General features: G+C 31.4%; 3 protein-coding genes across 3 annotated transcripts in view; 2 read left to right on the top strand and 1 right to left on the bottom strand.

Annotated features, from left to right (window-relative positions):
• Positions 1-24,692, top strand: part of LOC125821377 (peptidyl serine alpha-galactosyltransferase) — a 241,598-nt gene that overhangs the window by 94,182 nt on the left and 122,724 nt on the right. The gene's annotated exons all lie outside the window — the stretch shown is intronic.
• On the top strand, positions 671-6,499 carry LOC125821387 (probable U3 small nucleolar RNA-associated protein 7). The gene is made up of 8 exons (XM_049500800.1): positions 671-892; positions 1,997-2,062; positions 2,177-2,266; positions 2,608-2,740; positions 3,609-3,727; positions 4,127-4,194; positions 4,598-4,646; positions 5,190-6,499. The coding sequence occupies exons 1-8, from the start codon at positions 845-847 to the stop codon at positions 6,198-6,200; spliced, it is 1,584 nt and encodes a 527-aa protein (XP_049356757.1). The 5' UTR covers positions 671-844; the 3' UTR covers positions 6,201-6,499.
• On the bottom strand, positions 6,691-11,466 carry LOC125821394 (nicotinate-nucleotide pyrophosphorylase [carboxylating], chloroplastic). Its single transcript, XM_049500808.1, has 10 exons — positions 11,319-11,466; positions 10,670-10,812; positions 10,173-10,306; positions 10,014-10,077; positions 9,856-9,938; positions 9,121-9,204; positions 8,878-9,030; positions 8,236-8,412; positions 7,441-7,508; positions 6,691-7,021 (listed from the first exon to the last, which is right to left on the bottom strand). Exons 1-10 carry the CDS (start codon positions 11,375-11,377, stop codon positions 6,925-6,927), a joined length of 1,062 nt encoding a protein of 353 aa, XP_049356765.1. The 5' UTR covers positions 11,378-11,466; the 3' UTR covers positions 6,691-6,924.

Genomic DNA, 24,692 nt, shown 5'->3' with positions numbered 1-24,692 from the left:
TAGCTTAGTATCTTCTACTAATATTTTACTGAAATTTACAAATTGAACATTGAATTAAAAGCAACTCAATTATTGAAAGCAAATTTTGCAAGATCAGCCCATGTGATGCACTAAAAGTTGATTAGCTTTTAATTGAAACATCAAATATGTAATGGACTAAAAATGGACCAACCCATTCATCTATTGGGCCATCATAATTAAATTGATGAGATATATTTTTGTAGTAGTTAACATGATAGCAATTATGCTAGTATTTTAATAGTCAAAATACCCAAAAATTGACAAAAGTCAAGTCCAAAATGTTATTTTTATAAATAAAGGTGTTAACACACATTAGTAGGATATGTATTGAATAGATATTTTTCATAACCATACGCTTAATTTGTTTATCGTAATTATTATATCAATCAGTATACATGACGAAGTTATACGATACATTATATACTATTTGCTCGAGCTCCTGAGATAGGAGCATAGTTTCAAAAATTTACCACATCACAACAGTATCATGAAAGCATTAATCGCGAAGAAAAACTATACAGTATAATTCGATAAATCACTTCAGATTAAAAAAAGAAGAAGATAGTTAAGAGGTATAATTAGAAGTATAAGGGCAAAAGTGTTATGTGAAGAAAGCTAAGGGCTTGTTTGGTTTATATTATTTTATTTCTTGTTTTATTATTACTAGTACTAGTAGTTTATACCCTTTACTCCCAAAAACCTAAAACCCTAAACCCTTGCCGTCGTCAATTTCCGGTGGTTCTTCGACGGCGGAGCTCCACCGTAATCTCAACTAATTTATTTTCCCTTCACATAGCTTCGGAGGAAATTTTCAAGAGCGAAGATGGTGGTGAAGGTGGACAATACGGAGAGTATTCCTGCTACAGATGAGGTGGTTCTTTTTTTTATACTACTTTTCAAATTTACAGACAAAATGGCGTAAAGGGTAGATGAGAAAGTTGATTTTTTTGAATTAAGTGTTAGAAAAATTTGTTCTTGGCAACTTATTACAATTATAATTTCTGTATCTTTTGTTCTTTTGATATCTGCATTGGATGAATGAGATGTTGTTATTGATTAAACGCGGCGGATAGTTGACTAATACAGTTCTTCTTTTAAGGGGTTTGGTGTGTAATTTGTATTCTTGCTTGCATTCTAACAAACCGAGCTAATTTGAATGTTAGAAGTAGTGGAATGAGTTCCTTCATCAGAATCTGTGAGTGCGTTGTGTGTAAAATAACAAGCTTTTAGCTAATGTCGAGAGGTAATTAGAAGGAAACTGATACAATTTTGAATTTTAGGAAATAGTAGTTAGAATGGGCTAAACTATGGGTTATATATGGTGGTTATGAATTATGATCATTATCAACATAGAATTGTTCTGTTTTGTTCGATTTATGCTTATTTCGAGAAGAGGAAATTTGTTCCATGTTTTAGTATATTTCTGGACTTTGCTTTCGTTACAATAGTATTGGACCTTAGTGTTAGAAACTTGAGCTATTGCATGTTGAAACTTAATGATCTGTTCCTACAAGTTTGCTCTGTCCACCGCACTATTAGATCCAAGATTTCTTGATTAGAAGTATCAAGCACATCAATATGAATAACAAGCTTTAGGACCAGTGGCAGAGCCTGAAATTTCACGAAGAGGGTCCAAAAATTAAACAACAAAAGCTCTTTTTAAAAAGGGAAAAAAATTGTTCTAAGTGAGATTTGAACACACGAGCACTGACTCATTAAAGATGTCTAAACACACATTCAAGACATCTTAAACCACTAGGCTATAACAACCTATTATGTCTAGGGTGTCCAAAATATGTTCTTTAATCACTTCGTGTGTCATTTTACTTGTATATGCGTATATTTTTTCGACGAAGGGTGTCCAATTGGACACCCTTAGCATACATGTGCCTACGCCACTGTTTAGGACTTGATCATTTGCTTTCTTATTCTTACTCAACTGCCTAGTGATTCTTTTCGATATCTTATTTGGCAGGTCATTTCTGAAGAGATGGATATGAAGAAAAAGAAATACCTTAGAGGCGAAGGAGCGAATTTGAAGGTACTGAAGTTTGTTAAGATTTCTAAACTTTCTTTTAACTTTAACTTTGATTCTGGTTAGTTTTTCTTTTCCTTGATGATCATATGCTAAAGAGCTACTTCTAATAATTTGCAGGATTTGAAAGATAAAAAATTACAGGGTCAGCTTGTTGTGCAAGAAGAGTTATTTGGAAAATCTGCAGCAGCTGCTGCGAAGGCTGAGAAGGTGTCTAGACTATGTTCTGATAGTTTAACTTAATTTTCTAGGCATCTACATAATATTGGTGAAGCATATCACTATTTTTGTTTCTCACGTTGTAACTAGTAGATGTATTCTACTGCCCTTACTGCTTCCTCCTTCCACCCCAGTGGACCCACCCACCTGCACCAGATTGTTCTCTTTCTGTTGGTTGTATTTTTCATTAAACTTAATTGCAGAAAACCTAGGTCAAATAGCATATATTAAGTTGCCTCTGTTAACCACTTGAAATTTATTTAACAACTGCGTACAATTTTATGCCTGTCATCGAGATTTGTTTGAATCTCTAACTCTTCTGCTTTTGTCAGTGGCTTATGCCAAGTGAGGGTGGTTATCTAGAGGGTGATGGTATTGAGAAGACATGGAGAATAAAGCAGGACGCAATTGCCAGTGAAGTTGACATTTTGAGCTCTAGGAAACAATTTGATATTGTCTTACCAGGTTAAGACTTTGGAAGATTTTGCTTATATATAACTGCTGAAAAAGATGTAAAGTTGCTGGTCTTTGTTTCATTTTCATTTTGATGATCATGGAATTTTGTCATGTCCTGCATGCTTATCCATTTAAACTTGCAAGCAGAATAGTGAAACGTTATATGCTTCATCCCTAGCAACTGTAACTTCTTTAAGTCATTTCTCATCATTACATCTGAGATTTTCCTCAGACAATTCTTTGAATCTTAGTAAAAGCCTCACTAATGGAAGCCGATGAAGATGAAAACCTTACTTATTTTGCTTTATCAAAGAATTTTGAAATAGTTATAAAATGTTTGGTCTGAAGTATTCATGCTATATACTTCATTTAATACTCAGTTTTCTCAAATAAGTGATGGTGGTATTCTTCTGCTTGTTTATTTTCAGTTCTTTCCCTACCTTTGAATCTTCTCCTCATTTTTTTTGTGCTTGATATTTAACCAGTACGGATATTCGATGATTAATCTGCATCATCCATCTTATTAACTTTTGATGATAAAGTGATTCATTTGTCCTCTCAATACAAACTTCACTTAGATGGTCGAATATGAGGACTAGGTTTTGTCATCAAACCTTGCTTTGCTTGTGGGGGCAATATGCACGGACTAATGCATAGGTTGTTGATAAACAGTCCTTAACAGTCGTTGGCAATGGGAACTGTGTTGGGGTGAGATTCATAACATGCTATGGGAGGTTTTAAAAATTTCCATATTTCAATAGCTTTCAAGTCAAGTCCTTTCTGTGTCTCCTGTCTGGCATTTGCTTTTTTATGCTTTCCATAGATTATGGTTTAATGTAGTTTCACTGTTTCACATCAGTTGACTTGTATTTTGCAGATTTTGGTCCTTACACTCTTGAATTCACCCCTAGCGGTCGCTACATGGCTGCAGCTGGACGCAAGGGTCACATTGCTATTGTAGATATGAAAAACATGAGCGCCATTAAAGAACTACAGGTATTTATTGTTGTTTGATTTATTCTCGAAAAATATCAAATAAAGCAAGCATATTGATGTTATTGTTATACTTCATAAAGGGGTCAAGGATCTTACTTTGAGAGGTTTCAAGGATGTCTGTCACACTTAATAGTCTGTTTAACATGGGGTATTCTTAGCTTGCAGCTACACAGTTTAGTAACATTAATTTCATAATCACATATCAAACTTAGTTTATCGAGAAGAAGTGTCAGCATAATTTTATCCTATAACACAACATCATTGAAATGAAGTCTTGTATTACATTGGCATTTTTTTTTAAATAGAAAAAAAAAACCCATCTTGTATTACATTTGCATTATGTGGTTCCTCACAGTTTCTTAGGCTCAGGTTTGCTTATAGCTTATGTTTCTACTGCAGGTCAGGGAAACAGTGCGTGATGTAGTATTCTTGCATAATGAACTGTTTTTCGCTGCTGCTCAGAAGAAGTAAGACTCATTTTATGTCCAAATTTCTTGATTGTAATGTGTTATAAGAAGGGTTTCAAAGGCCCTCTATTCCTTTGGTTATGTTTCACCGGGTGTAGAGATTAAGTAAGTTCCTATGCTCTTCTTAAATGTTCACATGGATCTCAAAATTGGTTTGAATCTGGATGTGAAAAGATGACTTTCAGATGAACTTGTTTTAGCATTTCCTTCTCTCTTGTGTCCATTTGAATTTTACTGCTGGATCCTCTGCGAAGCTCAATAATTTCGTCAGCAATTTTGTGCATGTCCTTTTATATTCCACGTTCCAACATTCTTTCAATTCATAGAATTTATCCTTTAATTAGTGTCCATCACAAATTTGGCAGATTTTGTTTGGTGAACCTAAATATCTGCCATGTCACAGGTACCCATATATATACAATAGAGAAGGCACGGAGCTCCACTGCATGAAGGTTAGTTTGACCTGTAAATGCCGTGTGCCTTATGTTGTCTAGACAGTTTAGATCATTACATGTATAGTTGTTACAACTTGTGTTCTATAGTATGTGTGCCCTTCTAATACCTCCAATTTTCCACGAATATTCAGCTGGTGCATTATTTACACTTTTTTTAAACTATGGTAATGGTTGAAGAGGCAGGTGTCAGCTATTCTGTGTTTACTTGGTACTTGTTTCTTGTTCTTCTAAACTCTTCTTCGTTTTAAAAATAAAACTCTTCACAGTGCATGTCTTCTGTTCCTTTGGGCAGTTGCAAGAAACTTTGCTTTTATTGCTGTCTTTTTACGTCAAAGAAAAGGGAATTGTTCTTTATAGTAATGTTACCTTTATAATTAGAAAAGAAAATTTTATGGATTCCATGTTGTCTATTGTTATTTCAGGATGCTATTGTCGTAACAAATGCATGCTTATTTATCTTTTGCATTTCCCTATTGCTTAGGTTTTTAACCAATTAGCAAGTACAAATGGAGTTACCATATGATCTTTCTTAAATTCCAGGAACATGGTGCTGTGCTAAAGCTTCAGTTTTTAAGGAATCACTTCCTTTTGGCTTCTATAAACAAATTTGGTCAGCTGCATTATCAGGATGTTACCACTGGACAGATGGTAGCTAATGTTCGAACTGGCTTGGGACGTACTGATGTCATGCAAGTAAATCCCTTTAATGGTGTGGTTGCTGTGGGCCATTCTGGTGGCACAGTCAGTATGTGGAAGCCTACAAGTGCTGCACCACTTGTGAAGATGCTTTGTCATCCTGGACCAGTCACGGCTCTGGCATTCCATCCTAATGGACATCTAATGGCAACTGCTGGTATGGAGAGGAAAATAAAGATTTGGGATTTGAGAAAGTTTGAGGTTCTACAAACATTAACAGGTCACTGCAAGTCCTTGGATTTTAGTCAAAAAGGTTTACTTGCTACTGCAACCGGATCTTTTGTACAAGTTTATGGAGATCTTTCTGGATCCCAGAATTATAGCCGTTATATGACCCACTCTGTTGCAAAAGGATACCAAGTAAAGAAGGTGACATTCAGACCATACGAAGATGTTCTAGGCATAGGACACTCAATGGGTTGGTCTTCTATCTTAATTCCAGGATCTGGAGAACCCAACTTTGATTCTTGGGTGGCAAATCCATTTGAAACATCTAAACAAAGACGAGAGAAGGAAATCCGCTCTCTTCTTGATAAACTCCCTCCAGAGACTATCATGTTGGATCCAACAAAGATTGGTTCAGTGCGACCAGAAAGGAAGAAGGAAAAGCCATCAAAGGAGGATAGAGAAGCAGAAATGGAAGCTGCTATCGAGGAAGCTAAAAATATTCATATGAAGAAGAAAACAAAAGGTAGAAGCAAGCCAAGTAAGATTGCAAAGAAGAAGCAAGAAGCTGTTGAAAAAGCTAAGAAACCTTTCTTGGAGCAACACACGAATAAGAGGAAACCCACCGAGGAAACTCAGCTTCCAAAATCTTTAGAACGTTTCGTTAGAAAGAAGGCAGCAGCAGCATGATCAGTTTTGTTCACTGGACTGTTCTTTCTTACCCTTTCCTTGCATTTGCATTTGATTCTTTTTTTGGCTCTTATCACTTCCCTTGAGGGAATTGCTTATAGAAATTGAAGAAGCAAGTGTTGTAATTCTTCAGATCAAGTTTTCCCCTTTTCTCGTCGTTTACATTGTTTTACTGTTAAGGTTAAAAGTTTAGGCATTCTTGTTTTAACATGAAGGTTTCCAGCTTGAAGTACAGGCCAATGTAAAATCTACAAAGTAGACAATGTATGAATCAATTTATCCTAGCCATGGTTTACTTTCTTGCTTCCTATTCTTCGTTTGATTTTTGCGCCATCTGTTTCTCCTTCATCTTGATTCTAAACATATAGTGCATCGAATATTTCAGAGGATGGAAAAGAGCTATAAAAGAACAACACAACTTTACATATCCCTACCTTAAAGAGGTAGAGAGTCTGTTTCCAATAGAAGCACAACCTTACACACACCAAGCTTATAAATCAAGTTTCTTCATTGTATCAAGTTTATGAAATATGACAGCAAGCTATAGGTAAGATACCAACTCAAAAACAGTAACATTGGAAGAAAGCCATCATGATATTCCAGAAACTTATATCTTTTTGTTTGATTGAACACTGGTGCTTTGAATTAGTATAATGAATCTTATTTGCACTTTCTATACTGCTGCTTCTACTCTTTTGAGTCTACAACAAGCTGTAAATGTTGGTCATGCTCGTTTTGTACGTCGTCCAACTTCAAGGGCGAGCTCTGTGTCGATTTTCAGAGAAATGTCAAGTGCTTTCACAGAATGCGTTAAGGCACCGCTGCAAACATTCAAAAATGTAAGAAATAAGTATCATAACAAACCTTCGTGTGCCTACTACAAATGCGACTAAAAAGAAAAGACAGATACTTTAATCAAAATATTACGACTGGATTGAACAAAAATTAAGACTTTCTCCGGTATGATATCCAAACAACAAACTACGTCTCGAGTTGAGGTCGGCTATATGAATCCTCACTTATCATGTTTCCATTTGAATACTAATATGAAATCCACTCCTTAAAAGAGAGATACAGCAGCCTAATATTCCAATAAATTTTAGAATTCAATCCAAGGAAATTATGCCTTATAAGTGAAGATTTTGTTAATCATATAAATAATCGAGAAGTCCACAACTTAATCCCTCAAGTATTCTAGTGATCCATGTATCTTCTGAAACAGAAAGAGTGAAATGCATACCTCGAAATGTAGGTAACACCAGTTTGTCCAATTGCGTGCACTGTTTCAAGGGTAACATTTCCTGAAGCCTGCCACAATTATAGCCAAAACATCATGCCATCACAAGATATACTTCACAAAAATGATAAACAGGAAAGCCAAACAGTGCTATATTGTGAGTTGTGAATGGAGGTTTTATCAAAAGATCAGCTTCCATGCGACTGCTATGCTCTTTACATGTTTAAATTGATAAAAAGGATCTAGCAAAATGACATGAAGACTTGGACCTCTTTGGTGCATGAAGGAACAATAGGGGCAAGTAACAATCTATACTCGTCTTTTTGCCAGTATCAGAACCAGGCTATATATCGGGCTTAGATGTCTTCATTTAAAGCAGATAAAAGTGACATGATATGTTCTTGCTTCCTTTCAACTCTCCATTAGGTAAAAAAGTCCCCGCCTTTTAGTCTGAAGGTTTCTTTTTCCTTCCTTTTGACTTAACGAATTCAGTCAGAATGAGTGCACTCGTTAGATCACACTGCTGAGGCGAAGTGTTGATCTAGATAAACCAGATGATACTTAAACTATTTGGAGGAATATACCAGGTGTCCAATTGCTTCATTTCTTGCATTGTGTCTATGACAATATGATATGGCTAAGAAAACAATACTTTGTATCTTGCCTTTAGAAAATTCACATGTGACCAATAATGAGTATCTTACAACTGAGAAAAGTCAAGGCATTGCATCACAGTAATCTTCTATATGCTGACATTTGTGCGAAGCAGTCAAAAATGAAAATGAAATCAAGTGTCACCTCGGTCTCAAACTTCCCCTTAATCAAATCTACAGCCTCCTTAAGCATGGATACCTCAACATCCCCGTTAGATAATGGAATAACCATATTGTCCAGCATTATCCTAGTCAATGAAGTTTTCGTTTGAGATGCATATTCTAGAACCTCATGTACTTCTGCAAGCGTCCTGGTTTCAACCTGTTGGATAGGAAAAAAGGTTTAGAGCTCTGCCAAGAATTACCACAAATTGAACATATTTTAAAGGCTCGTGACTCTATCTCCAAATACCATAACGTGAATTTGAGTGTCATAAATCAGACAATTTGCACGATGCAACCTACTTGGTAATTTGGTCTTTGGGGGAGCGGAAAAGAGGGAGGGGGAGGGGGATCAGTGGCCTATTAGATAACTTAGTTTTGTTTAAGACTGCACAATATCAATCAATCAATCACGCTTCAATCCCAAACTAGTTGCCGGGTGTATGTTTCCTCAAAAAGTAGTGTAGTTTTTAAGGATCTAACACAGGTGTGTTGGCAATTTGTGGGGAGTCCAAACAAAATAGAATTGAACTGTCAGGTCAAAATAAACATATCAAATGTTCAAACCATAAATTTACAAGGTAACGACTTAGATCAAAAAACATATAGAAGAATTTAATCCAACCTCAACCCCCATTTGCAGTTTATTTTGCTCCAAATACTGATCCACAGATTCTAGAGCTTTGCTGACACCTCCAGCAGCAGATATGTGATTGTCTTTTATCATTACCATATCAAATAAGCCCATTCTGTGGTTCTTACCCCCACCGATCAATACCTTTAGTTAAAGCCAAGTAAAAAATTAGCCAAGATAAAGCATAAATGTTAGCCTCTCCAAAGTGGATGACATTGGTGAGTAGATCTTTACCGCCCATTTATCCACCAAACGTAATCCTGGTGCCGTCTTCCTAGTCTCCAAGATGTAAGCAGGGTTTGCAGCATCTGCCATTGCCTGCAAATATAAAAAAAATTAAGTCTCTTCTAATCACTTCTACAGAGGAAAGAAATTTAACCCCATGACATCTTTGGCTAACATGCTTTAGTTGAACCTCACATTAGTTAGTTTATTTTCGTCTACAGAAGTTTAGAAAATGGCATGTGTATAGTTTTGTGTTTGCGTGTGTATTTGCAACTATTGTTTGTTACGTATTAATCAGAGGACTCTTTCTCATAGACTGATTGTAAAATCGTTTCCATTATGTAGCTCAGGCACACCATCTAAGGTCATAGAAGAGTGAATTCTCACAAGTCTTATAACAAACACATGGAATCTGTTTGCAACACTTGAAATCTTGACTTTCTGGTAGATGGAGAAAAATTACCACAGGCCAAGACCAATTCTCATAGAAAAACGAAAACAATGAATTTAGCAAGTTGCTTCGCTACGATGGTAGCTTATATATCACAGAGGAATGTATAAATATGGATCAACACATGTTCTACACCGAAACTCAGTAATTTCAGACATAGAACAATTGATCAGTCTCAGACTTGCACTTGGAATACTGATACCAACTCATCAATGACAATTACCATTTCATTCATGACAATATATTTCCAGATCTTTATTAATGATGAGCTACTTACACGAGGACAAACACACCTTAGTTAGCGTAGCTATTCCACTCATTCTTTGCATAAAATTGAGAACCACCCTCTCAGCTATAACAATGTTGTGAGCCTTTCCTACAGAAGTCGGGCAAAGTATATTAACATGTCAAAAACTCATTAGTAATTAAGCATTCCTCACATTTAGTTTACCTTGTACTTTGCCAAATTTCAAGCCTTTATGAACTTTATCACCATCCTTTATAAACCACTCCATCTGATAATGAGTACATGAAAAAATTAAACATTACCCTTTATAAATTTGGGTAGAAATACCAGTTACCACAACAACCGAATTGAAAAAATCAATACCTTTAGTGAAGAATCAACTTCCGCGAATATCATCTCAGCAAGTGCAATTCCTGCTACAATCCCATCTTCCTTTGCTATAAAGTAAGCTTCGGATTCCAAGTCAACAGGAATTGTCGCCTTACAAGACACATCTCCTGCATTTCGCACAAGAATAGATTTAATAAATAGAATTTTAAAATTCAGTACTCAAATTACACTGATGATAGTGCATGTGATTACATATTATTTAGAAATGTGGATCTTCATGTTGTATGCTTACTAAGAACACAAAGAATCCGAATTAGTTCCCCACCCCCACCCCTACCCTAATGCTTTCTAAGAACACAAACTTGAACTACACAAAAAAAAAAAAAACTATAATCAAACTTCATAAGCAACTCTCAATTATACAAAAAGTTCACAATTAGCTTATTATTTCCACAAACATAAAAACCAAGCACAACACATTTGACAACATAACACCAAAAAAAGAAGAAGAAATGAGGTTAAAACCAAACCTAAATCCCCAGCATCTTCAGAGAGGGCAAGTTGAATAACACCCTTTAAATCATAAGTGGGGTGTGCTGGAGGCTTCACTACTAATGAATCCATTGCTCTTCCTGCATTCTTGGTGGCCATTGCAGACATTTTCACAACCAACCTACAATTTTCCAACAAAAATTCAATCAAAATTCATAAAAGAACAATCTTTATCACTATTTAACAAAAAAAAACAATTTTCAAGAATCTTTTTTCTCATCCTTCTTCTGGGTGGAATTGAGTGGTTTTTCCACACACGATTTGATCAAAACTCATAAAAAAGCAATCTTTATCAATAAACAAAAACCAAAATAACACAATTTTCAAGAATCTTTTTCTCATCCTTCTTCTGGGTGCAACTGAGTGTTATTTTCCACACAATTTGATCAAAACTCATAAAAAAGCAATCTTTATCAATATTTCACAAAAACAAAAAAAAACATAATTTTCAAGAATCTTTTTTCTCATCCTTCTTCTGGGTGGAATTGAGTGTTTTTTCCACACTGAATCTGATCAAAACTCATAAAAAAACCAATCTTTATCAGTATTTAACAAAAAAAACATGATTTTTTTCAAGAATCTTTTTTTTTTTATCTTTTAGGTAAAATTGAGTGGATTTAAAGAAACCTTGGAGCTGTAATTGCACAAGGGTACACAGTTGTAGTGAAGGGAAGAACCCTGAACATTGGAGTTTTGAAGGGATTTTTTTTTTTTTTTTTTGGCAAATAGGTATTTGCCTAAACAATTTTGTGTTGTGTTTTCCAACAATTTTTTTGAGCAAAATGGTTCTACAACTATAGAAATTTGTTTTTTTTTTTAAATTTATTTATTTGGTAACCACAAAAGATCACCTTTTTTTCATTTCTCTTTTCTTGATTTGATGAATATTAGCAATTTGTTAAATAAATAAGCTTAGGATTTCCTATTTTAAATCCTTAATCTCTTATAGTGGAGTAGTATATATACGAGTGAGAGTTTGCGCTAGTAATATTGCCAGTTTGTAAAAATAAAAATGAAAAATTTAAAATTATTATAAGTGAAATGATCGAAACTAATCATCATTGGATGGAAGCAGTAGCGGAGTTGGGGTTCGAAGTATAAAGAAGTAAACATGTAAGAATTAAAAGATGGAAAATCGAGCGAATTGGGAGGAAGATATTAATTTTAATCGTTAAATTTAACTTATATTATCATATTGTGTTTAGGTTCTTCCTACTTTTACCCTGCTCCATTGAGCTTTTAAAATTTCTAGTATTATTTTCTCCTTTATTTTGCATATTCTACCTTTTTTGAACTTTTTCTGATTGAATTAGTGCCCATGAGAACATAGATATGTAGAAATAAAATGAGTAATATAAATAAGAAGAATAAAAGACAAAAATATAGAAAATGTGGTTAGTAAATTTAAATCAAGACAAATTGAGAAAAAATAACATAAACGCAAAAATAATTAAAAATAAAATAAAATAATATAGTTTTAGATTCAATCCAAAAAGAATGAGGCCTTTTATTGGGTATTCTAAGCCTAAGACCTGAGCCCATTCAGCCTTTTCAAAGCAAAAAAAAGGTTGAAAAAAGTTGCAATTAGCAAAAATAAAACTCGGAACCTTTAGGTTAACAATGAACCCCTAACCAGTGAGCTACGCTCCTCTTCAGTCGTTGAGGGGTTCATCATTTTTATAAATATACGCTTAAAATCAGAAGTTTACCTTATATATATAGTGTAATTTTTTTATGAAGGGGGTTCGGGTGAACCCCTAAGCTCCACATAGATCCGCCATGGATGGAAGTATGTGTGTGGGGTGGGAATTGAACCAATTGCATACTACATAAGTACTAGTTAAATACAATCAAATGATAGTAAACTATAGACCAATTAGTCTAAGAATTATAAATTCTTCCCTCAAGTTTCATATCTTGTTACTTTAAGCCCTTAAGTTCTTGAAACTCATGAGCTTACAACATTAGTTGGTACCCAAGCTACAAGGACCCAACTAAGTTAGGGATTCAATTGAATCTCCTTCTTATACAAATTACTAGAAAAACATGGTCCCTGCCAGCATGGGCCCAACATATGTTTAGAGTATTCTGAAACTGAGTAAATTGTAAAACTTGATGTCAATAAGAAGTTGAATTACAAGTATATACCAAAAGATGACATTGAACCAAGTTTTACATAGTTATGTAAACTTATTTTACATAATAACAAAATGCGATACTCGTACAAAAGGTTAGTTGAGATGTAGCTTCAGTTGTTCTGATCTTTAATCATAGGATTGAGACATGTTACACAAGCAGAGAAGGTGAAGAATTAATACTCATAAAAAGTAGAAAAGGTGAGAAAAAGAATCAAATCACAGTTACACATACATGGAAGGAAGTATACAATTACTTCAATAATACTTGCTATAACAATAGGCTGATGAGGCTAGCTATAGTACTTGCTATAACAATATCTCTTCTTGTATTTATCCCATTCTGCTATGTCTTTTTCCATCATCTTTATTCTAGGCAGCCTGCCTGAATTTAAATTACTTTTAAATTTCATACATATTTTATTAGGAACAAGTCGATGAGCACAAAATGAGAATGCCTCATAAAGGTAAATGATTTTGATTGCTACATCATATTAGTTGGAGGCAGAGTTAAATTTTTTAATATTTTAAATTCTGTCAAATTTGTAATTATCGTTATAGCTTCACTCGTTAAAAGTGGATTTTGCCAGCTAACAAATTCCACTTAATTTATAATCATATCAACAAATAAACAGTTTCTTATTTTAGGACCGACAATGGTTGACACAAATCAAGTAATAATCATATCAAAAGCAAGAATTTGTACTTGTTTGTCAAATCTAGTGTTGAATATGTTAGCTAGATACTTTTTAAACTTGGAATGTTCACATTTTATGTCAATTATTAGACACAATATCAATTATATAACTATTGACTCTAAACATATATAGGTGTTTTTAGTCAATTATCTAAATTTTTTTTTTGCCTTTTGATTAATTGGTTTACTTCCAGAGAAAGGGATTAATTAGTGGTGGTCAGGTGGATGAGGAAGTGTACTAGTAAAAGTATTTCTTTTATTTTGTAATCGGGATATATCTATTTTAGAATTTGATTAATTTGAATTTGTGAAATTTCGCTTGGAGGTAAGCACATCCACTATAGAAGGAGACTTTATTCCAAAGTTTGATCATTCGCCGTGTTTGTAAAAAGGTGATGGCTTAAATTTTAATAAATTTTTGCATTATATAAAGTAGCATTTTTGGTAGTCCACATAAAAAATAATTGCCATGTCACAACTAATGTAGTGTTTGGTTGGTGATATTAAATAAAACCTGCATTATTATTATAATTTTGCAGGAATCTATGAATTATTTTAACGTGAAATAAAAATATTGTATATTATATAAATCCGATTGAGGCAATTTGAATGGTCCAGTCAACCATGGTATTCAAGATTATGAGGCTACAAATATCACATTTTATTTTATTTTATTTTTTAACATTCAAACACTTTACACACATTTTCCTAAATAAAATTAATAAAAATGAGAAAAACATAACTATATCAAATACAAACATAATTTTTTGGTCTGTATGAATACATTTTATACTAGACATTATTATATTATACTTGAAAGAAAATGACATGTCCATTTTCCTCCCCACTTCTAAATTGTCTGCTAACACTTTCATCATTCAACTTATAATGATCATAAAACCAAATTCAAAGTCTTCCAAATAATAATAAAAAAAGTAGCCCCCTAATTTATTTTAATGTAATAATTATAATTTTTTATCCTTGCAAAAAATTCAAGTATATATTTGAATTCCCACATTTCCAACAACTCATTTGATCCATTCCATTCCCCTTTGTAAGCAAATTCTTTGTTCTTTTTCACTAGGTTTTGTTCAATCAAATTGTTCACGAGCCTATCAAAAACAACCTCAACAGAAAGCTATTTTTTCAAAGTCTCGTCCATCGTCGATTTTTTTTGTATGATTGATATTATTCTTATGATGAGGGGTTTGGTAATTATTCTTCTACTTAGTACTATTACAACAATGGATCATCCAATTAGAGTTGTTGAAAGCATAAGAGTTATGAAGGAGAAATTAGATTATGAGAAATTGTTACTAAATCAACTTCCAAGAGGACCAGCACCACCTTCTGGTCCATCTTTATGTCATAACAAGCTTGATCCTAATTTTAGAAAATTTAATTTTCCTCAAGATTATATAATATGTCCTTAATTAGTGAATATATTTATATAGTACATTTTTGTTTCTTTGTATTTTCATGTTGAGTTGGCTATAGTAGAATTTAATAGAGAAGCACATCTTTTTTAATTGAATATGCTTTGTTTCTTCTATGAGCTTGTGTTTGGATATTGAGGAGGAATCTCGAATATCTCATAAACTTTTGGGATATTCATAAAGAGATCAAGATTTGTCGTATTCTTCTTGATAACCAAATATTTCAAGAATATCCATAAAATTCTTTTAAGGAGGTCAAATAAATCACAAGGAGGTCCAATCTATCCTAGTTCAAGAAATATGTCATTAACGGCTCTTGAATTACCGCGAAATTTAGGAGAGAAGAATCAACCGATAAACAAATTTGTACCCAAATAGTACCCACAATGTTTATCAATAAAATTTATGTTCTTTATATTTTATTTGTAATTATAATTTATTTTCTATTACTCTAAAAATTTGTTGCAAATAGTTACTTATAAACCAATAGCTGTTTAATTAGTTTCCTCTTGATATTAGGTTGATTTATGCAAATTTTTATATGCCAATGCTAATATTTTGTTTTAAAAACAACATCATGATCAAACATCTTCAAATAACTTCAATGTTTAGAGTTCAAATAACTCCACTATGCAAGTCCTATTATATCATCTTTACCTTATCCAAACGAAAAAAGAGAGTCTGAAGCAAGTAAAATATTCAACAACTGAATTTCATGCGGGATATAACTTGAGAAATGTTATTATACAAAAATATATACTTATGACCCAAAGTTTTCTCGTTTGTCATGAGGGGCATAGGTTAAAGACCAACACAAAATAAGTGCATAAGCGCGAATATCGCGACTCCTTTATGCTTTTGGGCTTCATTTGGGCTAATAGATTTCTGACTATACCTCCTCCCTATCATGTTGGGCCTCCTCTAAGAGATAACTTAGTCCCATACTTTTTCTGAAATATAGTCTTTCTTTTCGCTATAAATATTTTTGAGCAACTTTCACATATAACAAATATAAAAATCTTATTTGTATGTTATAACTATAGTTTGCATAATTGCGCTCCATTGCAAATTTTATGTTTGCTATGGAGCTTTTGATTTGTATAATTCGCTAGATACGTCCAATTTTATACAAATTGTTCAGTTTTGTATAAATTCATTTATACATTGTAATTTGTATGATAAGATCTGTATTTGTATAATTATAAGTGTATAGGATGAAAATATATGTATTTGTATTTGTATATACACTTTTCTCTCGCTTATACAAATACAAACACATTTTATACATTTATTTTACCGAATGGATAATTGTATACCAAAAATGACTAATTGTATATCGAGCCAAATGACAAAAAAATGGGATGTTTGCTGCGAATTACAAATAAAATAAACTATGACTATAACATTTAATTTGAATTAATAATTTGCTATTTCATACAATTTTCCCAATATTTTTACAGGAAACAAAATAAAATAGAAATTCAAAAATTAAAATAAAATAAAATGATAAAGGTCCTTTTCGTATTAATTTTTTTGTAAGTGAACTTTTGGGATCTATTTTTAGCACATATGCATTAACACAAGGTCACAATCCTTGATAAATATAGTGCAAGTTTCTCCACATTTAAGAGAGCTAACAACTTCTTAGTAATTTAGGAAGTCTTTTATCTCTTTAAATGGTTCAACACAAATTCAAATTAGTCGTGCTATTATTTTTCAGATGAAATTCACAATAATCATTTCCTTATAATTCAAAAAATAACCATTGTTAAGTGTCATAGACTCATAAAACTTCTAATTTCATACGTGAAACTTCAAAATTTGTCACAAATTTTCACTTGTAAAATTAATATGAAACTTTGTGATAAATGATCATTTTTTTTAAAGACAAAGCCGAAACATGATCAATTCTTATGAAGCTAATTAAGTGACACTTTCTAAACTCAAATGTCTAAATTAATATAAACATTAACATATTGGACAAAATTTATAAATATCAAATGAGGGATCTCATGTTCGAAAGCTCTTGCATGTTTTTTTTGATAAAGATCGTCACATAAAAATTGTATAATGTAATTCATCTTTCTGATGTGATTTGTTAGATATTATATTAAAATGAGATTTATTTTGTGCGCATTCGAAAAATAGTAGGTACAGGTTACTTGTCAACAAAAAAAACTTTGTGTAGCTCTAATTTTGTTACACGCACATTTACACTTGCATACAAATTCATGTTGGTAGGTGGTATATTTGGCTGTGAATTTTCCTTCAATCACTTTAAGAAAAAGAAAAGTTTTTTAAAATTTTTTTTAGATGTGGACCATTAAAATAAAAGATTCTATAAATAGGATTAAGTAATTTTGTGTTTTTTTTTAAGAAAACATTTATTAGGCACTCAGTTGATTGTATATCTGATTTTTCTTCTTAATTAGAATATCGTGTAGCATCATATTATGAGTTATAAAAGAGAAATTAGTACATAATCAACTCCTTAAGTTATGTTTTAGTTAAACCCCTTAACTACTAAAAAAGTGTTCTAGTTGGATACTTTTCGTTTAAATTTTGATTTTTTATGTGTGTTCTTATTCGTCTATTAGGTAGTTAACTTAACTATACAAAATATGTTATTTTTCTTTAATTATACACATTCACACCTCAATAAGCCGTAAACCCCCAAACATTTACTACTTGAGGTTGATGTGTATAATGAAAGGAGATGGGATATTTTGTATGGTTAACTTAACTATCGACTTTGGTCGTAGTCAGTTTAACCCCATAAACCCAGTCCACTTGCAGCCATGTTGATCAAAATGACTAAGTTTAATGACTTGACCAGTCACTAGCCCTCGTATTATAAGATTAGATGAATGAAGATATGTACACACAAACACTATAAAAATATTGAATTAAAAATGTCTAATTTAAATAGTTTATTAGGAATTGATGTGTTCAATTGGTATAAAATTTAGTTTCAATGTCAAAAATGAAATATTCTGATAAATTCAAGAAGTTCACTATGTAATATGTATTAAGCCAATTTTTTTTTTTAAAAATGCATTATGTTAAGTACTATATAATATGTGGTAGTTCCCATTAGTGGCTCAAAGTTTTCCAACTTTCATGAGAGAGTCGCAAATAACCAACAAAACATTTTATAAAGCTTGTCTTTTTATGCTATCTTTCCCATGAAATATTTTTAGTATATCATCATATTTTGTCTTCTTGTAAAAGTAAATATAGTTTCAAGATGCTTTTTAAAAAAAAAAAATACTACTAGAGAATCTTTTTTTTTTAATAAATAAGATTTTATTTATTTATAAGAAAAGAATAAATAAGTGGACCACATGATCTCAACATATAGCCATGAAAAAAGAAAGGTTGGTGAGGTTTGTGTAGGAGGAAGATAAAGGAAATTGGTGGGGGAGAAAAGCTTATTCCACCAAGAATCTAGAAGTCATAGTACATAACTTCGGCTTGTTTATTAGGTGCATACTGAAATTATTTTTTGTCCTAATTACAACTTGAGATAAAGGTAATTAGAAAAAAAATATTCAAATGTGTATCGCATAAAGTATGTCAAGTTTAGATGTGTCACTCATTCGATACGAGGGCCAAATGAAGACAATCATAGAGAAAGACAAATATATTAGACGGATATGTCTTATATCGAAACATAAAATGAGAGTGAAGAGAGATTTATAATTGCATATCACAAATTCAAACAGAAGACATTTCTTAACTTAATGATAACGTAGTCCAAATAATAAATCCATGAAGCAATCTAGCTAAATACTCACTTATATATGATTAGGTAGTGACATTATGATAATTAAATGTTATGCCAAATATTGCCAATTAAAGAACATATTTTTATTTTTATTTTGTAAAATTTATTATTTTGACCAATATGTTTAAAAAGTTATAATATATTTACCCACTTATACTAGTTCTTAGCATCACGAGGGCCAGCCAACTATACTTGTCATCTCTCTCCTCTTGTTTAATTTATTGCTATTCAAATAAAATTGCCATTTTTTTATATTTTTTTTATTTTTTGTGATAATACAAAGTTTTCCACTCACTACCTAAAAAGGGGTAGGTAGAGATTTTTCTCAAAGAAGTTAGAAAAATAGTTGGTTGGAATCTTCACCATATCTCAAGTACACCAAATCATGTGTAGGTGAAATAATTTGGCTCAAACTTGTATAATAGTAAATGTCTCCATCTCTGATATTTATACTAGTATAAATTTAGATTTATGTATTGTAAAACTCATTTTTTGATAATTTTTTTATTTTTAAAAGACTAAGATCGAAACGTCTAATTAAAATAAGAGATCACAACTAGGTTGGTGACCAATATGCATTGGTGGTTCTTAGCATCGCGGGGGGCAGCTAACTCTACTTGTCAATTGTCATTTCTCTCCTTTTGTTTATTGCTATTCAATTCAAATAAAAGGACTACTAAATTATGTGGCGTAATTATTTTTAAAATTTAACTGTGAATTCAAATATTAAATTTTTAATTTTTTTAATATAAAAAACTAACATTTTAAAAATTACTATAAAATTAGCTATTTAAGAGGCATATTAAAATAATACTAACAGAATAAATTAATTAACTCAAAATTTCACTTGTACCACGTAAATCAGACGTTAGGGGATTTTAAAAATATTTTTTAAAAATCTCACATGACTTTCTACCTAAAAAGGGGGTAGGTAGGGATACTTTTCCAAATAATTCTTGACCATTCAAAGAAGTAAGAAAAATGGTTAGTTGGAATTTTTAACCATATCTCTAAGTACACTAATTTATGTGTAGGTGAAGAAGTTCCAATGTAAATGTTTGGTTTGAACTTCGAGAATGAAAAAAATCTTGAATGATTAAGTGTTTTAGTATAATTAAGTTACAAAATATAAAAAATAATGAAAGGTTTTTTAAAATATAAACGATGTTGTTATTAAAAGATTTGATCTATATAAATTATGATGAATTTACCCGTGAGTCAAAGTTATAGCATCGTTCCACGTGTTTAGATACAAACTATGATGGACCCTACATTTAGTTTTTTCTATAAATAAAGCCCCTCAAGTAGAACTTAAAGAACAACAACTCCAATAGATACATAAATTGTTCTTCAATTTATTATCTTCAAAAAGTTCAAACAAGGTACTACTTCTCCCTCATTTATATTTAATTGATTATCGTTTGATTATAGATTTTGGATTAATTTTTAAAAATTTATCATCTGTTTAACTATGGAAATTTGAATTTTTAAATATTTTAATTTCAAGTTCTCAAAAACTAGCTCCGATCAATTTTTGCGTTCTTGGACTTCTACTAACAAATTCTTCGAGAAAAATACATGTCTAAAACAACTCTAAAAACTTAAATTTTCAAATTTCAAGTTTAAAGTTTCAACTTTAAAATTCACGTGATCGAACTAGAGCTAAAGCAAAGAAAGAGATAGTGATTGATTTCTTAATTATTAATTAATACTATAAATTGAGTTTCTTTTTACTGATAAATTTTCTTTAATTGTTTTTGTTTTGAAGATTTATTGAAGATGGAACTTATATGGTGAGTGATTTCCATGCCATGCTTGTCAAGTGAGCAGTCCTTTTTGCTGTTAACCTTTGTCTCATTGTCTGTTCGACCTTGAATAAAGAAATAAACACGTAAAGAAGTATATATTACTATATAAGCATATATAAAAATATATAATTTTATATATATAACGTAATTTTTTGATGATAGAATTCGTCCTAGCACTATCTTGTCCACAAATCCTAGCTACTAGATAATTAAGAAAGAAGAAAAAAAACACCTCTCAACCAGTAAAACGATTAACTTTCTTGATTGTAGATCTACTTAACTAACTGAACTTAAATACACCATCGATCTTATAACATGATACACCCCTAAATTCTCGCCAAGTTTAGGGGTGTTTTAAACACTTCTCTTGATTTTTTTAATTAAGAGTCTCATGCTCTTACAAGAGTTTAAGTTCACTTGTTATGTCATGTTGCAGATTGTGGGTGTATCTAAGTTTAGTTAGTCAAATAAAAAAATATTTTTAAGACTATCAACAGTTCGAAGACGAACAAATAAGTTGTGCCAAGTTTAGAAGTGTTTTCTATAAAAATAGTCCCCAACGTTTACGAGACAAGTAGCCGAAAAATATCACAAGTAATAAAGAGGTGGTTGAGAGGTTAGAGATCGATTTTCTTTGTCAACATCTTTTCAATCAAGTTCATCGCATTAGATTTGTCTAACGTAATTTACTTTTTCTGTGTAAGTTTATGTGCTATTATTTATAAAAGTATTGAAGAAATAATTATATTTTTATGTAAGTTTACAAGCTATTGTATAAAAACGTATTGAAGAGAGGTAATTGTGGGACAAAGCTCTTAGAAGTCAGTTCTGATGATGACTCATGAGTTAGGTGTAAGGAAAAAAAATTCATCAGATTTCATTCATGTGGTCCAAGTTTGTGAGTTTTGGGTAAAAAAAAATTACACTTATTAAATTAAAATTTTAATACAAATATAAGATTTAATTTAAGTAAAGTTATTGCGTTCTATCGAATTCAAAACTCTAACACTGGTTCCACCCCTTATTCTTGCTCTTGACCTGTCTTATTTTACAAGTTACTAATATTAACATTTTATGGTTACCTATAGTTATTATTTACGTATAAAAATTCGTTTGCACTGTCAGTATATTAAAATTAAAAGTAATTTTAAAAAAATTAAAGAGAAAATACTTGTAGTGGATATATGTTTTGTTTAATTAAGGTCGAACATACAATGGATCTAAGGTAAAAAAGAAGCAAAGAGACTGCTAATTTGTCAAGGTTTTGCACTGAAATCAACACCAATGTTTGAAGCTCACGATTACAAGAAACATATGGAAGTTGAACGTTTACCGGTTGTAGCAGGTAATAATTGTATTCTCGAGTTACATTCTTTTTTAATTATTATTTTTGAATGAGTACTTACGTTACATACATTATCTTTTATATGACATGAGAATGTAAAGATTCAATATACTAAAATTCAATAACTTACTTATCTATTAACTCGACTCATTTTGACTCAATGTTTTATTAAAGCTTGAAAAGTGTTATGTAAATGAGTGACGAAAACGCTGCAAGGTGTTATGTATTATGTACTATGGACTTTATTAGAAATGAGCTACATTTGGTATATACCTTTCTGGTTGGAATTCTTACATAAATAAACCTTTTGAGATTAATTATGGTATGAAGATACATCTAGATAGATGTATTTTTGCTATAAGATATAATAAAATAGGGAGAGAGATGAATGAGATGGGGAGGGGATAGTCATGTATTCGAGATAAATACAAATCATACTAGATATATACCTGTATCTTTATGTATATTGAGTCATCCACATGTATCTGGAATAGCAAATGCATATGAGAGAGACGCACAAGATTTTGCCTATGGATCTTAGGTATGTGCGAATCTACTAGGATACCTTGTATCTAGAACAAAGTGCTCCTAATTTTGACTCCATGTATCTCAAAAAACATCTATCTCGATATATCTAGACACATCAAAATCTGGTAAGATTCAGATTATTGCAAATTTGACGTTTCAAACATATCAACTAACATGTAAGATAACTTTATTATAAGAATCAAGTTATAAGATATTTTTTCGCACTTAATGAGGAAGCCTAACATGTAAGATAACTTTAACAATTCATCAAAGAATTAATATTTGATTATTTGAAGTCAGAGCTATAAAATTAAATATTAAAAAATCAGAAAAAATGTGATCGAGTAATTAGTTAAGGGCAGAAGGAACTCATGTATTTAATATCGGAGAAACTAGTAATTACACATATTTCACTATGATATATATTATTATTAAATATTTTTTTAATTATTACGTATCTTACCTCTAATTGAAAGTTTCCTATCATATATTGAGGAAGATACACTTCTATACATGTAGTTTTGCTACCATAAACACTAAAATAGGGAGAGAAGCGAGCGAGATAAAGAGGGAGGTGGGCGAGATTTTGTTATGTATATATCTCCGATACATGAGAATCACACTATACATGTATCTGTATGTATTTAGTGTGATTTGCATGTATCGAGGATACTACATACATAGGAGAGTGGTAGCAAGATGGGAGATAGACGAGGGAGGCGAGCGAGATTTGTTATTTATCCCAGATACATGCGAATCCACTTGGTACAATGTATCTAGAGAAAATTACACCTAATTTTAACCCCATATACCTCGAGATATATATATGTATATGGACGTATCAAAACATATTTAGACAGACCAAAATCTGATAAAATACGTAATATTACAAACTAGAATGTATCTAAATAATTAACTCCAAAACAAGTGAGATTTATGTGAGTTTCCTATTTTATATCCAACATATAATATTCAATTACACCATTATCTTGACATTGTGATCTAACCATCACAAGAAGATAAAAGATGAAATGAATATGATATCTTCATTTTTAGTTAAAGATTTTAGATTTGATTTTTGTGAATGAAAAAAATCATGTACGAAGTGCTTGTTTTTAAATAGGCCTTATGCGATGAGAAACTAGTCGAAGAAAATTACATTAATTGTTTGTTTTCATCAAAATGAATTCCTTAACAAATAGTCAAAGTTGTAGCATGAAATTATGGAATAGAGAGAAATATATATTTTTTTGGTTAAAGAGAGAAATATACAAATGCATAACATAGTACTCTTAAGGTTAATGAAATCTTTAAAAAAAAAATCTATTTTTTTTATATTTTTTAAAATTTAAAATATATAAAAGGGTTCGGATGAACTCTAACGCCCATTAATTAGCTCCGCCTATGCTTTCGCACATTATGATGGAGTTTAACATGTAACATGCAACATGCAACATAACTTTAGAAGCTCATAAAAAAAAAGGTATTTGGGAGTTAGAACTATAAAATTAAACATATAATCAAATCCAAAAAAGATGGAGATCAAGTAATTAATTAAGGGAAGCAGGAAATTAATTAAATAATTATGGTCAAACATTAGTGTTGTTCGATTTATGCTACTAATATTAAGAACTTGCAAAGAAGGAACTCATGTATATTTATGTAAATAATATAATAATATATACTCAACTCTCCATTCTTCAAGGATTTAATTAATGTATTGACACCTTGATCTAACCATGCATCTCCAAAAATAAAATAAAATATATATAACGGGATGGATATTGTTATCTTTATCTTTAATTAGATATATTGTATTCTATCTATGTGAATTAAAAGAAATCACGTAAAGAAAGCTTTTTTTCTAATATATCTTACATGATGAGAAATTATTCAAAGAAATTGCATAACAAGAATATCATAAGGAGTGATCTTGAAATTTTATTTTAGATATATACTTACCAAAATCTTTTAAAAACGATCCAACTTAAAAAAATTGTTTGGGCAATATATATATGTCGCCCATTATCGACCTAAGTTCTAGTTATAATGTGCTCAATATTTTCGAAATAAAGGTTATTTCAATGTTAAGCAGGACTAAAAGTTCAAGTCCACTATTTATGGAGATCAAAAAAATTGTAAATCACTCAAATCGATTAATTTGGACGGTAGGTCCAGATGACCAAATGATTATTCTATAAAACAACTAATCGATCGAACCAAAATATTAGTTATTTACGCTTAATGAATATCTGAATTTTAATT

The sequence above is a fragment of the Solanum verrucosum genome, unplaced genomic scaffold, assembly GCF_900185275.1.
Source record: "Solanum verrucosum unplaced genomic scaffold, falcon-dt-bn FXZP01000217.1, whole genome shotgun sequence".
Classification (NCBI taxonomy): Eukaryota; Viridiplantae; Streptophyta; class Magnoliopsida; order Solanales; family Solanaceae; genus Solanum; species Solanum verrucosum.
The sequence above is the reverse complement of the archived record's forward strand: the minus strand, read 5'-3'. Positions and strand labels throughout refer to the sequence as shown.

Coding starts and splice junctions, on each gene's coding strand:
- LOC125821387 (XM_049500800.1), top strand. CDS start 845: ATGGTGGTGAAGGTGGACAATACGGAGAGTATTCCTGCTACAGATGAG. Junction 2,063..2,176: donor GCGAAGGAGCGAATTTGAAG/GTACTGAAGTTT, acceptor AATAATTTGCAG/GATTTGAAAGATAAAAAATT. Junction 2,267..2,607: donor CTGCTGCGAAGGCTGAGAAG/GTGTCTAGACTA, acceptor TGCTTTTGTCAG/TGGCTTATGCCAAGTGAGGG.
- LOC125821394 (XM_049500808.1), bottom strand. CDS start 11,377: ATGTTCAGGGTTCTTCCCTTCACTACAACTGTGTACCCTTGTGCAATT. Junction 10,813..11,318: donor TGTGCAATTACAGCTCCAAG/GTTTCTTTAAAT, acceptor GGAAAATTGTAG/GTTGGTTGTGAAAATGTCTG. Junction 9,031..9,120: donor GTTTGGTGGATAAATGGGCG/GTAAAGATCTAC, acceptor CTTTAACTAAAG/GTATTGATCGGTGGGGGTAA.